At 39.6% G+C, this 15606-nt stretch overlaps 1 protein-coding gene across 2 annotated transcripts in view; it reads right to left on the bottom strand.

Annotated features, from left to right (window-relative positions):
- The window catches only part of NELL1 (neural EGFL like 1), an 830042-nt gene that overhangs the window by 18627 nt on the left and 795809 nt on the right, over positions 1 to 15606 (bottom strand). For both annotated transcript variants that reach the window (XM_044258965.1, XM_044258966.1), the window contains one exon: positions 6 to 199. In XM_044258965.1, the coding sequence (XP_044114900.1) occupies positions 6 to 199 (194 nt within the window). The remainder of the gene's footprint in view (positions 1 to 5; positions 200 to 15606) is intronic.

Here is a 15606-nt window from a genome sequence, read left to right as displayed (position 1 = left end):
CTTACCTTGCAGGAACAGACAGAACACCTGTCTTCTTTCAAGGTCCACACTTGCCCATTGCGCTTCAGTCCTCCTTCATGGGGGCAATCACCAGAGCAGGAAGGCCCAGAGGGACAGAGGCAGTCGAAGCCCCCTGCCAGGTTGACACATGCAGAATCATTCCAACAGGTATGAGTTCTTAAGGCACATTCATCAATGTCTGCAATAAAGAAGACACAGAGCTTCAGAATCTAGCCAAGATTGTTATTAGAAAACAGTAATCCTTTACGATAGCATTGATTAACATTGCTGAGCATTTACCTTGTGCCAGGTACTGTGCCAAGTTGTTCACATGCATTATCTCATTTACTCTGCAAAGCAGCTCTGCGTGGGAGCATCTTTTCTTATCTCTATTTTGCAAATAATAAGGCTGAGGCTCACAGAAGTGAAATAACTGTCATATAGCTAATGGGTGGCAGGTCTGATACTCGAACCTGCAGCTGTGGGACTCCAATTACTAAATTATCCAGTAGCAGCTCTAAACTAGTTTTAAGATATTCCCAAGAAGTATACTGTCCAGAGGCCATAAATAGTGCTAATTCATTAACAGTGTGGATACACCCTATGGAGATCTGGGTCTTTTAGTAAAGATGTGAATAGATTAGCCACTGATTAGGAACAAGTGGGCAATTAGGACAACCCTAAACCAATTAGACTGCCCCCAGATCCTCGGGCCAAGGGTGAAAGAAGAGGGAATAATTCCTGGTAAGTGCCTTGCCTAATCGAATCCTTTCCATCCTAAAGGCTAAAAACATTTCTGTTCCCATACACACAACAACAAAAAAAACCCATCTAAGAGCTATTGTAGGCATGGCACAGATGCTGATGGAAGACACACATATATTTTGCTGTTTTTGAATGACAGCTAAATATGGAAGGAAAGCATAAATCCAGTTAGCCTTCTCTGACATTCAAAGCTTGAGTGACCTTAACAACGTCCCAAACACAGAGCTGTCCAGTCCTGGATTGAGCCTTTCCCCTGTGGGCCATCTATTACCTCAAAAGACAGCCAATTCCATCACTGAATAACTCTTTTAGAAATGTCTTCCTTAAATTGAAATGAACTATATTTTCCATTTACTTCTACTTACTGGTCCTAGCTCTGAGACCACTCAAGAAAAGTCTACTTGAATTTTCTTTATTTATGACAGTCTTTACACTATTTAAAGATACTGGTCATTTGTCTGTCAGAATCTTCTGCTCCATTGATTAATCTACTGCCATGGTCCTTCAAGTATCCTTCAGATGCTGATAACACTGATTCCAGTATATTTTTACCAAGTCTTCTACACACAATGTCTTTATGCACACTGGATATTATAAATGTTGTTGATGATATGTAAGTAAGATGCTGATCTTACAATGGTGATAACAAGGCAACACGGAAGTACACAGAGATAACTTTTGGTAGGCTTCTGGTTGAAAGGCTTTGGTTTTTTTAGAGATTTATTTATTTATTTGAGGGGGCGGAGAGGGGCAGAGGGAGAGGAGGGAAGAGTTCTAAGCTCCACATGGAGCGTGGAGCCTGACGTAGGGCTCGATCCCACGACCCCAAGATCATGACCCTAGCTGAAGCCAAGAGTCCCTGGCTCAACCAACTGCACCACCCAGGCACCCCGATTGGGAGGTTTAACCTATTTATACCCAATATAGTAAGTTAGATTAAGATCAGTATAAATTAACTTGTTCTACACACTAAATTTCGAGTTAAATATGTATAAGTTTATAGGCATTTGGTTAAGGGTTCTGGCTAAATTAAAGAAAAAAATAATAAAAAGTAGCATTTTTTCTTAAAGTACTCAGAGCGATAAAGTGTTTAAAAAGGCATAATATCAATTTTACTGGTAGTGTGCTGTACTTAGATATTGTTTCAAAGTTTTTCAAAGATTTTCTGTGAGTTATGCCATACAATTGCAAGATAGAAACAGTTATTCTCATTTACAAAAGAGGAAACTAAGGCACAGAGATGAGTAGGTGGTCACACATCTAGTACCATGTTAGAGCAAGGGATGTATCCTGGGCCTTCTAATACATGCAGGAGAGTTCTTTTCTGTGCCAACTCAAGGTCTCAAGTCATCCTTCAGCATACTAGAATGTTGTGTGGTTTTACCTACCTTCAACTATTTACCACCTGGATACTGAAACTCATTTTCAAGGATAAGATCTTACATGGGTCCTTTTTAGTCAAAATTCTGAAAATATAATGACTCAAATTTGCTAGAAATTTGAAACTACTGTGACTTAAACATAACGAGAAAGAAATGACCTGTCTTTCCTTGCTGTCTGCATGTAGCACTACTGGTATAAAACTTGGCTTCACAGCAGAGGTACAAAGCAGAAAGTGTGATGGAGTTCATATAATATTTTTAGAAGCTTATTTCAAGATTTTTTTTTCCATCTGTGTCCCATCTGACATAGCCTCAGTAAAGACATTTAAATAATGAAAAATGGTTTCTCCCTTGAAAACTGTGAAAATGAACCCAACTTACAATACCTAGACCACAAGTCAACTATAATCTGACCTCAGTTACATCTTCACTCCTCCTCTTAGAGTCCATGCTGTCCCAACACATTTGACCATTATGTGCTCCTACCTAGAAACCTTTCTCATCTCGCCAGTTTTCTTCCTCTAACTCTTCCCAATTAAAAGTAGCATTGGATGTGAGAATCAGGTGACCCCTGTTTGAAACCATACTCTTCTATTTAATTGAGTGCTTACTACATACAAGGCATTTTATACATAACTATATGTCTTTGGTCACATTATTTAGCCTCTCTGATGCTTATTTATCACCTATTTAAAACCATACCCAGGGCACCAGGCTCAGTCATTAAGTGTCTGCCTTTGGCTCAGGTCACGATCCCAGAGTCCTGGGATGGAGCCCCACATCAGGCTCCCTTCTCTGCGGGAAGCCTGCTTCTCTCTCTCCCACTCCCCCTGCTTGTGTTCCCTCTCTGTCTCCCTCTCTCTGTGTGTCAAATAAATTAAAAAAAAAAATCTTTAAAACCATACCCAATTCATTTCTGATCAGTTACTTATTTATTTATTTATTTAGAGAGGGAGAGAGAGGGAGAGAGCACATGTGAGCAGGGAGGGAGTTAGGGACAGAAGGAGAGGGACAGGGGGAGTCTTAAGCAGGCTCTATGCACACAGCCTAGAGCCCAGAACCCCACTCAGTATCACAATCCTGAGATCATGACCTGAGCCCAAATCAAGAGTCACTGGCTTAACCGCCTGAGCCATGCAGGCACTCCAATTTATGGTCTTTTCAAAATCAAATAAGATATTTAAGACAAAATTCAAGCCCTGTCTCCTCAATTAAGCATCTCTTAATATTATATTAATTTATAGTCATCATTCATCTCCTTGAACTCCCATTGCAGTGAGAATGTTGGTGGTATATCCTGTCCTGGAACAATACTAAAGTGATACATTCACATTTTTCTCACTCCTCAGTTTTTGCTGAAAGTGGTAATTAAAATATTCAGTCTTATACTTGTCTCATCACATTTACAATCCAGTTTGGATGTTCAGAAAATACAGATAATCGATAGATAAACTGATGGCTCAACACACATGTAATCACAAAAAACAGAATTCAGGTTTCTCTGAATTCTGTCTTAGCTCAGCTCTTCACCCATGTCCCTGACTACTGCATTAGCCTCCTATCTGGTCTTCCGGACTCCAATCGCTTCTCACTCTAATCCCATGATTTTTGATGGTGGGCTTAACAGAAACATTTGAGGAGACTGGTGCCCAGGCTCTCCACCACTAGAGACTGATTTAATTGGTGTAAAGTAGGATCCAGACATCTGGGCTCTGTTCAGCCAGATGAGAATCACTACTCTAAACACCTTTTACAGGGGAGTGGCATTCTAAAAAGCAAACTTGTCCCTGTCACTCCTCTACTTACCATCTCTCAGTGGATCACTGATGTCTATAACAGAAGATTTAAACTCCTGGAATATCATATAAGCCTTGATCTAACACTTCAGTTGTTAGCTTCTGTCTCATCCCTTACAATGGATGATCCACAAACAGTCTGTGTTGTTTTCTCTGTCTGTGCCTTGGCTATGTCTTTTCTTATTACGGGAGTGCTCTCCCCATCCCTACTCCACTTTTTCTTAGCCTGTATGAAATGGGTTGACATACAAATTAATTAGTTGATGAGGTAAGCACTTCTCTTCCTATGCTATCTTCATTCCTGTGCCGTCTTCAAAATCAGGATCAAACATCAGCATTTCTCATTCTGCAATTCAGTCACTACTGACTCTACTTTATCCACAATGCTATCCTTGCATTTATCTCCTAGGAATTCACATTTCATCGACCCATCTCCATAGATAGCTAGTGAGCTTATTGAGGGCAAGGACGAAATCTCTTTTCCTTTTTCTCTTCTCTGTGCAAAGCACACCAGAATGCACTGTGGCTGTACAATGTCTTTATTTAACTTACTTAAATCTAGAAAGTTTTTGAACCATTACTACCATAAAGCCTATTTTGTAAAATTTTGGTCTCATGGGTGTTCAGTAAGCATAAGACATAAATGCAACCCCCCCCCAGGAACACATTTTATTGTTTAGTTTTCATCTGGGAAAGCCCATTAGTCTGGTTCAAAGTACAATAAATATAGCAAAACAGTAACCACACTGAAATGGGAAGGCAACCTTCCTTCTTCTGTCCCCACTTCCGTTTCCTGTCACACGCTTGAGGACAAGGACAGAGCACTAACCAAGTACTTTAGAAATTGTTTGGAAGAGTAATTTCAAGATTCCAACCAGTAACTACAAAAGGGTCTTTAGCTTATGGTCTTATCTCAAATAATCTCTAAACTGGCAATTAATGGCCAACTATAATCTGATTTTTTAAAAACATTTGGTTATTTTTGCATTATAAAGTTGCAAGCATATTGGCAGTGCTTTTCTCTCATAAATCAAGAAACCTGAGCATAAAGACGAACACACCTAGTGTGTGCCATCAAAGCAAGGGACTAAACCTGGATTTCCTTTTGCTGCTCCAAAATGAAAGGATTTCACAGTTGAATATAGGACCATATTGCCTACAGAGTTCCATGTAATTGCTTTACTTATGACACAGAAATCTAATTCTGCTTCCATGCAATTTAACAGATTTATGGAAAGCCAGATGTTAGCAATTATGGAAACCAACATCATTCATATTCTTGGTAATACAGACCTGTTTGCTCTGCACAAACCCAACTTAATCTATTATACATATCCCAAGGCATCCAAAGGGAAGAGGCACCCTATTTACATATTGCAACTGTTGTTCTCTGCTGAGCAAACACAAAGACATTCACCCATGATACTTACCCAAATCATCTGACAGGCCTCCAATGACAAAGAGGCAATGAAACAAAAATCAGGCAAAATATTCCACACTCAAATCTATAATCATTAAAGTGTACTTGTTTTTTCTTATTGTAAGTAATGGCTTTCTGTGATTTCTTCGTGTTTCTCCTTGTAAATTCATTATTTAAATGCTCCATGCTCAGATGAGAATTTCCTCAATAAAATTCTATGACTAGGCTGACATTAGAACTAATTTTCTTGCATTGACATTTTCACAATTTCTGAAAGCTGTTATTATTGTACTCAATTTTGCCTTTAAAAAAAAGTCTGCTTTGCCTAGTCAATCTGTTTTGTTCTTTAATTTGAGGTTCTTGGGTTATTTGGGCATGTAAGGAAACACAATTCAGAAATGTTTATATCAGCAGCAATCAAACCAATCCCAACCTAGCCCCAAACAATTTTCCTACCCTTCGAGAAAAACGGCTCTGCAGACATTTTAATAGCATAACAACAGTAATGGTACCTGCCTCAGGAGCTGAAAGTTCTGAAGGTTGATTTCAGAGATTAAGGGAAACATTTTTGTCAAGGCTTTGGTAGCAGTTAGGTCAAAGGAGTGAATTTTTTCATTACCCCATATTCCACCTTCTTGGATAAATTTCATAACACATCTAGTCTTACTTCCAAACTCAAAACAGGTGATGTGTCAGAAAACAAAATTTAACCTGGGGTTTTAATATCCAGCTGTGTGTGTGTTCTGACTTGGAAATCATTACCAGACATTAGTAGCTTGGAAATGAGAACAGAGCTTAAGGGTTTATTAATGATAGACAAGATAGGGTGCAGATGCCTCTCCCATAGCTAAAGCAATACTGCTTCTTTTACAGTGGCAGAGAGAAAGTCACAGGGAAAAATACACATGCTGTGCATCAGCAAAATAAGTGAAAAGAAACAAGAAGATAAATCTGAGGTGTGAAATGGCTTGCAAAACACACGGCTCATGAAATTGTAACCTGCTCAGAAAGTTTCGGGTCTGGAACAAGACAGGTGATAGCCATGTTCTCGCGTGTGCTAGTCATACTGTCCTTGGGTATCATGTTCCTTTAAGACACAGACTGTTAAAGATGGGGTCGCCACACACAGGACCCATCAGAAGAGATCCATCAGCATAGTGAGGGACTTAAGTTCATCTCAGTTTAATGAAACATGAAGTGTTCCAGCCAAAAAGGAAGAGACTAAAAGAAAAGTGAGCTGCACTTGGGTCTATCTGAGATGCCATTGTGGATCTCTTAGGACGTTCCAATGTTCTTCCTGGTCAACTCCTCTTTGTTCCAGCCTCCACCCCTTCTTGAGTCAGGAAGAAACCATTTCCTATGGTGTTTTTCTTATGGCCCAGTGTGTAATTTTGTTAGTCTCCAACAAATCTTGCCCTTTTCCTTGAACTGAGCAGCCTCTCTAAGCCAAGGAAAGAGAAAAACAAAGCAGCTTGTTTGGGCTCACCCTTTCCTTATCTAGTCCCTAGAGCCAGTTCTTGCTTCCCAATATCTACCACGAGCAGGCACCCCCGCTGATGTATCTTCATCCTCTCCTAAAGTTTGTAAGCTTCCAAGCGACCCTCTCTTCAAAGTCTAAATCCTGAAGTTTCTCATGACCAGTAGCTCACAAAACCATCACCCTTTAATCAATAATAGCATTTGTTACAATATTTGTCATTTCAGTCTAAGAGTTCTCTTCTTGATCCTTGTGGGATATGATACTGCCCTATTCATCCTCTTACCTCTTGGTTCATCCAATCACTAAGCGTCAATCATCAATTTACTAATTATAAATGTATTTATGAGCATCTCTGCTGTCCTAGACATAGTGATAGGGACTGGGGATAAAATAGGCAAAGAATACAGACATGGTCCTACAAGTAAAGACCTTGTAGACTTCTCCAATTTTTAAGTCATTAACATTTCCCAAAATCCCATTGCTGATCATTGGCTCTCTTTCTCTTCAGTGGAAGAGGTCTAACATCCCAACTAAAGCCTAACCTTTGGAATCCAGCAGCTCTGGGTACCAGTTAATGGGACCAGTTGTCCCAGTTTGCCTAGGACTGAGGGAGTCCCTGAGATAGCTGACCTTCAGTGCTACAACTAGGAAACTTCTAGGCAAATGAAGACAAATGAATCACCAGTGCACCAGTCCCATCCCAAAACCTGTTGTTATTATGACTCTGGTAAATTTACTTAACATCCTACATTTCAAAAATGTGGATAAATAGTAATTCCTGAGATAACCTGGTAATTTCAGTAAGCATGTACTACAATGCTTATCAGGTAGTAAATTCTCAAAAATGATTAGCTATTATAGTTGTTCTTGATCATACTGTTTCTATATTTTTTTTCCTCTCATAGTGTCCATCTCATCTCATGAATTCCCTTGTCCCATCTTTTTGGGATATACTCAAATCCACTCTGCCAGTCCTGAGCTCTTTCTAAGCTGACACCTTCATCTGTTTACTGAGGATTTCCACTTGAATTCTAAATTTTCATAGATTCTCACGGATTTGATCAGTACATTGGCCAGCCAAACTCAGAAGTGCTAACACTCTAAGCTCTCTCTGAGCCCTACTCAGGAAATCTGGTGTTAATATTAAGTGACTAATATTAAAAGAATGTAGTTTCTTGACACTCCATGGACTTGCCCTGGTCACAGATCATCTTTATAGGCTGTACAAATAAAGGTGTTCTACTGCAGATGGAGAAAACAATTCCTTCTAAGTAAGAAAAGAGGAGTAGAATAAAAGCAGAATAGCTTTCTAAATCAACCAAGGTGGTTTACTTTCTGCCATGAATAACTCATGCTTCTTTAACTAGTGATTAAGTCTGTTTAAAATCAATATAATTCTGACCAGTGGAGAAAATAAAAAATCTATAAATATTGAAATACTTGCTAGCCAAAGAGAATTTTATTGCAGAGAAGCTACAGTATTGATGCCAACAACCCTAGATTTATGTTCTTATATATCTGCTCATAGGTGAGAGGGTGGGTTATGGTAGAGCTGCGTCTGCATCCCTGAGTGGAGCAGTTACGTTTTTACAAGCTGTTAAGTGCCTAACACTGAGCCATACACGTTCTTTTATTATATTCATTTTATTATATAATGAAGTTTCACCCTCAACTGAAAAGAATTTCCCTCTTGCACTTGAATTTTGTATCTGCGTTATGTGACGTCATATGCAGAGCTGTGAACATACTTTTCTAATGTCCTTATCCATTCAGAATGAATAGTCTGGTTTTACTTATCTTTGTGTGTCCCACAGCACCTTTATAGTGTCTTTCGCCTGGACTTGCCCTGGTCACGGTATGAATTGCATGCACATGTGTTAAACTGGAAACTGGTTGAGCTGGGATTTAAAAAAGAATGCTTGTCCTTTGGGGATCTCCATTTTTCTCTTTGTTACAGTATAGGAATTGTATTTTCTAAGATATTGTCTATTTCCAACTGGTATAATTACTTTTATTTTTTTTAATTTAACTTTGTATCTTTTTTTATTGTGTTATGTTAGTCACCATACAGTGCATCATTAGTTTTTGATGTAGTGTTCCAAGATTCATTGTTTATGTATAACACCCAGTGCTCCATGCAAGACCTGCCCTCCTTAATACCCACCACCAGGCTCACCCATCCCCCCACCCCCATCCCCTTGAAAACCCTCAGTTTGTTTCTCAGAGTCCACAGTCTCTTATGGTTTGTCTTCCCATCCGATTTCCCCCCCCCTCACTTTTACCTTCCTTCTCCTAATGTCCTCCATGTTATTCCTTATGTTCTGCAAGTAAGAGAAACCATATGATAACTGACTTTCTCAGCTTGACTTATTTCACTCAGCATAATTACTTTTTACCTTCCTAGGACTGTTTGTAATTCCAGTGTTAGACTATGTGTGGTAAGAGATGGAAAACAGGATAGAGGAGAATGGAAGAACCCAGCTTCAGGATGACAAAGAGATTTTTTAGAACTAAACAGTTTTTCCTGGACTGTCAATATTTATTACAACATCTTTTATGTCTCTTAATGAGTGTTTATAAGCAGGTGCCAAAGAGAGAAAGTAACGAGAGATAAACATTATTTTTCTATCGGCACTGAAGACTTGGAAAATGAAGTCCTTGGTGACAAATACACATGGGGGATCCAGGTGGAGTGAAAACCGAAACTCTCTATTTTGATAAATCATTCTTTCAAACAAGTTGTCAGATGGAAATAATTTCTTCACAGAGAGGTTTCAGAGTAACTTCATTTACTACTGGAAACATCCTACAACTTACAGAGAAATAAAGGTCAAAAAATCATGGTCAATGGTACGATTCTAAAACCAGGCCTCAATCCAAACAACAAGATGGTCCAAACATAGCCCGTAAGAATTCAGAGACCATCCATGCCTATCATTTTTTTTTAAGATTTTATTTGTTTATTTGACAGAGAGAGACAGAGAGATCACAAGTAGGCAGAGAGAGAGGGAGAAGCAGACTCCCTGCCAAGGAAAGAGCCCGATATGGGGCTCGATCCCAGGACCCTGGAACCATGACCCGCGCCGAAGGCAGAGGCTTAACCCACTGAGCCACCCAGGTGCCCCCATGCCTATCATTTATTCTCGCCTTCAGCCCCTGTTTATTTTGGTCCCTAACTTCTAGGAATTTGTCAAAGCTCTCCCCAATTCTCTTTCTCAATAGAAGGAGAGTTAAGATATTGATAAAGGATAACAATTTGGACAACTGTGCCAAGAAGGGTAACATCTACTGAGAGAACTAACAAGCTATAAAAAAATCTTAACATCATTTCATGGTGTCTCTTCTTGGACAATCTCTTCTCTTGGATCTACTTCCTCTCTTTATATTTCTTCTTCTAGTCAACTGAACTGAGTAAAAATAGATTTGGGGCTATCTTCTATTTTGAAGGGATATTCTCTGGAAAGGTCTAGAAGGCATTTGTTGAGTCAAGGGAAAATGAAGCAAGGAACAAGAGACTTTAGCCCACTCTGCTCTAGACTTTTAGGAGACAAGTTCTGTTCATTTTGATATTTTTTCCTTTCTGCGTTTTTCCTCCTAGGGAGGGGAGGCAAAACCATAAAGACCAAAACTAAGCTGGTTTCCAAGGAAAAGCAAAGGAGGCCACTCGCAAAGATTCTCTCTTTGAGCAAACTTCATTCAGGCTCCTCTGAATCCTCCTCTTGATGACGCCTCAATCTTGGCTGATAAACACTGCAGACCCTCACAAAATCAGCACAATTGATTTTGTGAACCTTACCTCCCCTCACCACAGTAAAACCTTTGAACAAACACTAGCACAGGCTCTATATGCAAGAGCACATCCTTAATGGCTCAACTCCCCCTTAATTATGTTCCTGCTTAGGCTCAAGGCTGCCACAAAACAGCCAACACCTGTATATATGGCTCCTGTGTCCTAGTCTCTGCAGAAGGGCCTAACTCCAACAAGGGCTGGCTAACCATCTACCCAGTAATACACCTCTCCATTTCTACTGCTTGGACCATTATCAAAGCATCTTACTGTCTTCTCTGTCTACATCTCTTCAAAGAGAAGCCAGAGGAACAATCTGATCATACTACTCTGTCATCTCAGCGATATTTTAGCAGGAAAATGATGCAGTTGGAGTTGCTACAAGGTAATATATGTAGGAATTTGCACAAAATTAAACTTTTGTGCAATTAAGTCTGTATTTTACATATATGTGTCCCCAACCTAACTGCTTTAGTAAGTCCTTTCACAACTGCTCAGTTGAGAAATTGTTACTCACCATGTGGCAGAGAATAGACCTCTCTGTTCTTCATTTTCTCCTTCTGTAAAATGGGGAATCACACCCAATTGGAAGGGTTGTTGTGAGAACTACAGAACAAGATGTTAGCACATAGTAGCTGTAGGATAAGGGTCATGATCAATTGCCAGCTAATTCTGATAGCCTCACTTTTCTCAGAAGAGACAATGTAAGGGAAAGGAATAGGAGAAGCAAAACAGCACAGGTGTGGAAATCACAACAACATGTATATGATAGAGGGTTTAAAAGTGTGTGAGAAGTAATACTATATTTAGAGCTAAATAATATATCTATATGGTAATTCATACAGATAAATAAATATTTTAACAACATCAAGACACTATTATGAAGTAAGATTCATGACTTTTAGCTCCTTAGCTTAGAACACAAGACACTTTATAATCTGGTTTCCACCTTTATTTGTAGGGCTCCTTTTTTATTGCTCCCTCCTACAACACTCTCATGGGATGGCAAGTACTTTTACCATCCTGGAAATTTTACCACTCCTTGGACACAGTTAGATCTCTTTCATGACTCTGCCCGCTATTCCTGCCTGGAATACTTACTTAATACCTATTTTTCCCAGAAACAAATTCCTTCTTATCCCATAGACGTAATGAAAAAAATCACATTTTCTGTGAAAGACTCTTTACGTACATTGCCATCTCCACATGCCCTGACCCAAGAAAGAATGAGCAATTTTTTCCTTAGAGTCTGATTTTTTATTTACTTTTATAGCTAATCACAGTTCAACCTCCGCCAAAGCCTATCCCCCATCCTTCCCTATTCCCCACTCCTCCCCCATTCCAGACTCCAAAGGATATTCCTCCTTGTGTGTCTAAGACTTAGCACATTGACTTAGCACAGACCAGACCTCTTAACAAATGCTCATGGAACGAGTGAAAGGTGATTTTTTTGTTGTTGACAGTGCTTTGTTTGGTTTGAGTACAACCATTTAAAATTCCCTCCTCATAAACCCAGAGGTAAATATTTCACAGCAGCATGAGTAACCGCAGACTAAAACAAACAATTCAATATTTATTTCAAAGAGGTTGTAGATGCCGATCTCTGAGTTGCAGCATTGACATGATCTTTGGCTCTAAGACACTCAAGCCAGAAGTTTTTGTCATAAAACAATTGCTTCCACTGAGCTTCAGGATGTAGGAAGCTGGCCCCTACATGCAATTCAAGACCAAAGGTGCTCAGAAACTGAGAAAGGCAGACGAACACCCCCTGAGATCAAATTGTGGATCCCCAGGTAAAAAACTTCCAGATGTTGAATCAGGGTGCTGACCGGTGACAGCAAGGCTGGGTCCTGGTATTTCAATGGTGTTGTTTACATTGCTGGTGTCAGATCAGAGACCCCAGTGAAAACTGTGGTTCCACTTCCTCCAAAAGATGTGTGGAACACACATATACACAAACCTGCATCAGTTTGGGGGCATTCACGCAGCCCTCTGAAGGCTTTCAACCAAACCTCCAAGGCACTGTGATTCTCAAACGTGAGTGGGCATCAGAATCACCTAAATAGGGCTCGTTAAAAAACAAACTACCAGCCCAATCCCCAGACTTGCTGACCTGGTAGGTCTGGGGTGGGGTAGACTGTTTTCTTTTCCAGCGACATCCCAGGTGATGCTGATGCTGGCTGATCATACTTCTAGAACTACTGCCCTAAGCTACAGGAAATTGAGTTCACAGACAGTAATGTTAGAAAACTCTTTTTTAGGAATACCACACTCATTTTGTTGTCATACAGTGGGAACTGTCAATTGTTTAGGAAGGAAGTGACAACAACAAACCAAATCATTTCAAACTTCATAAAGAAGATTTTACATGTTACCAGCCTCAAGATGCTGTACGGGAAGACATCAAAGTGCCTCTATTGTTAACTTAATCTTTCCAAAAAAGGCCAAGTTCACAATGACAGGGAGGACTTAAAGGTAACCATAACTGCACGGCAAATCACTTTTGAGAGAAACATATTAGCCTTTTTCCCAACCACTACTCCTCCTGTACCAACCCAGGCTTGGATCCACCCTCCCCGTCCAGGCCATCCTCAGAGCTCCCCTCCCCGCTCATTTCCCTTCACAGAACTCCCACTGCGCCCATGCATGCAATGCAAAATTGTCCTCCAGGGCCTCTGGAACCCTGCATCATTCCTCTTTACAACCCCAGAGTCTAAGTAAGCACCCAGCATCTAAGTACAGCTTTTGAGTTGTTGTGGCCTGAGACATCACATTACCAATTTACAACAATGCAAAGCAGAGCAGTCTTCCACATTAGTACTAAAAAAGCTAGAGGTTAGGCGAGCAATATGAAAAGGAGACAAAAATATCCATTCCAAAGAGAAATATATTTATCAAAAGTATAAAGACTGGGACCATCAGCTTAAGGACAAACCAGCAATACTCCAATAAGCCTCAAGGAGATCACTCGATTAGAGGACAGTAGAGTTGAATGATTTGCATTTTTAAAGACCACAGTAGAAAAGAAAGTCATAGACAAAAAGTCACATTCCTTACAACAAAATTCAATAATAGTCTAAAAATTAGGGGTACTTAAAGGACAAGCAGTGTGTTCAATTACCTTTTGTTGGAGAACTTGAAAAATGCCCTCTTTTGAGCAGCTCATTATTCAACAATATTGAATAAATGAGATTTTCTAGAAATTCCTAGAGTAGGCTATTTTTATCCTTGAGTTTTCAGGTAATGTATTCTACAGAGTGCCAAAAACACAAGGTTTTTAGGTTAAAAAAAAAAAAGGTTTTAAGGCCAAATAAATTCAGGACTCTAACAATGTATAGCAAAGGCTCTGACAAGTCCTGCAGTAAATAAAACCAGGTAAATTATATTTCATTTAGAATTTCCAAAATATATTAACTAATAAAATGCTTCTTTGGAAAATATCCCAACATATCTAGATCTAGACTTTGCTAAAGTTCTGCTTGAAGTCCTGCCCCAGTTGGGTTTTATCCATTGACACCAACTGTATGGGGGAAGAAAAGTTTCATTTAGTCCAAGTCACTTCATTATTTTTCTCTCTATGCCAGACAAAACCAAGACCCCCATAAAAAAATATAGGGCCTACAAAGCACAATCATGCTTTCTTAATTCAATGCAGTGGGGGACAGTATATAGCAAACTGCACAGGCCTCAGCTGCTGAAAAGAGTTTGAGTCAGCTTTTTCATGTGTGCTGCTACAGCTCTTGGAGTATGCCACCCATTTTGACTGAGGAGATTCTGATCCCTGACTACAACTGGACATTGTGTAGCAGTTCCCAGAGCCCTGGGGCCACCTCTCAGCAGAGGAGCCTGTTGATGTGCTCAGGCTGACTTCTCAGATGGCCACCACCCAGATCCTTGTCTTTTGTTGAGATATGTGATAATCCCTAGACTACACTGGTGGGGAGTTAAATCTTAGTTTCTTCTGTACACACATGTAAAACAAACTAGATGTAAACATCAGGGACTTGATGTTTCTCTGAGCATACAATGAAGGAGAAAATGATGTGATTATCTGAATAGTCATCACTTAATGTAATCCTGTCATAAGCTATCTTCAATTAATATGCAATTAACTGAGGCGATTAGGGGAGTAGAAAGAACACAGGCCATTTCACAGGTGGCCATGCTACTTGACATATTTCTCCTCATTTGCTACCTACTTGAAAAAGGGTTTGGAAGGTCAAGCGGCACCCAGTTGGCATTTGATAACTAAAAATATTTGATAAAAAAATAAAAATATGGCTCTTACATGACCGTTCCCACAGCAAGACTTTAGCAGGCTACAAAGCAATATTTTGTTGCTTAATAGAAATATTAATACATGTACACAATTTTTAGAAAAGATGTTCATGCTTTCTGGAAAAGAAACTCTACCAATAAACAGCTGTGTGACCATGAATAATTTGTTGAACATCTCTGTGTGCCTCAGTGTGTCTAATAAGCAGAGATTATAGTTACCTGACAGGAGTTGTTTTGAGGATGAAGGGAGTTCGGAAACATAAAACTCTTAGAATATTGCCTAGAACATGATGTAATCAAGTTAGCTACTAATAATACACCCAACCTCCCCAACCCTTCAAGTGTAATTATCCCCGCGTGGTTGGGAGGACGGTTCCTCGACTCTCTCTGATCCCTCTCTTCCCTAATTACCCATTTTATAGTGTTGACCACATAATTTTGCAGTTAATTATAACCTGTTTCAGAATGTTATTGGCTGCTTCATGTATGTTGATTTTTATCTTCAACTTGGTGTTTTGAAGTCCCTGTGGGATGTAGCAAGAATAGTCCCTAAAACTCCCTAAAACAAGGAGGAGTCTCTGCGTCCTCTACATGTTCCATCTTTGTGCTAAGACCGTGGCAGGCTAATTTGGATGGATTGAAAACTTATAACAATATTAGTATGCTTATAGAGGGGTTTTGTGCTTGATTGGTTAAAG

This window comes from Neovison vison, chromosome 7 (genome assembly GCF_020171115.1).
Source record: "Neovison vison isolate M4711 chromosome 7, ASM_NN_V1, whole genome shotgun sequence".
Taxonomy (NCBI): Eukaryota; Metazoa; Chordata; class Mammalia; order Carnivora; family Mustelidae; genus Neogale; species Neogale vison.
Note: the sequence above shows the minus strand (reverse complement) of the source record. Positions and strands in the feature narration are given on the sequence as shown.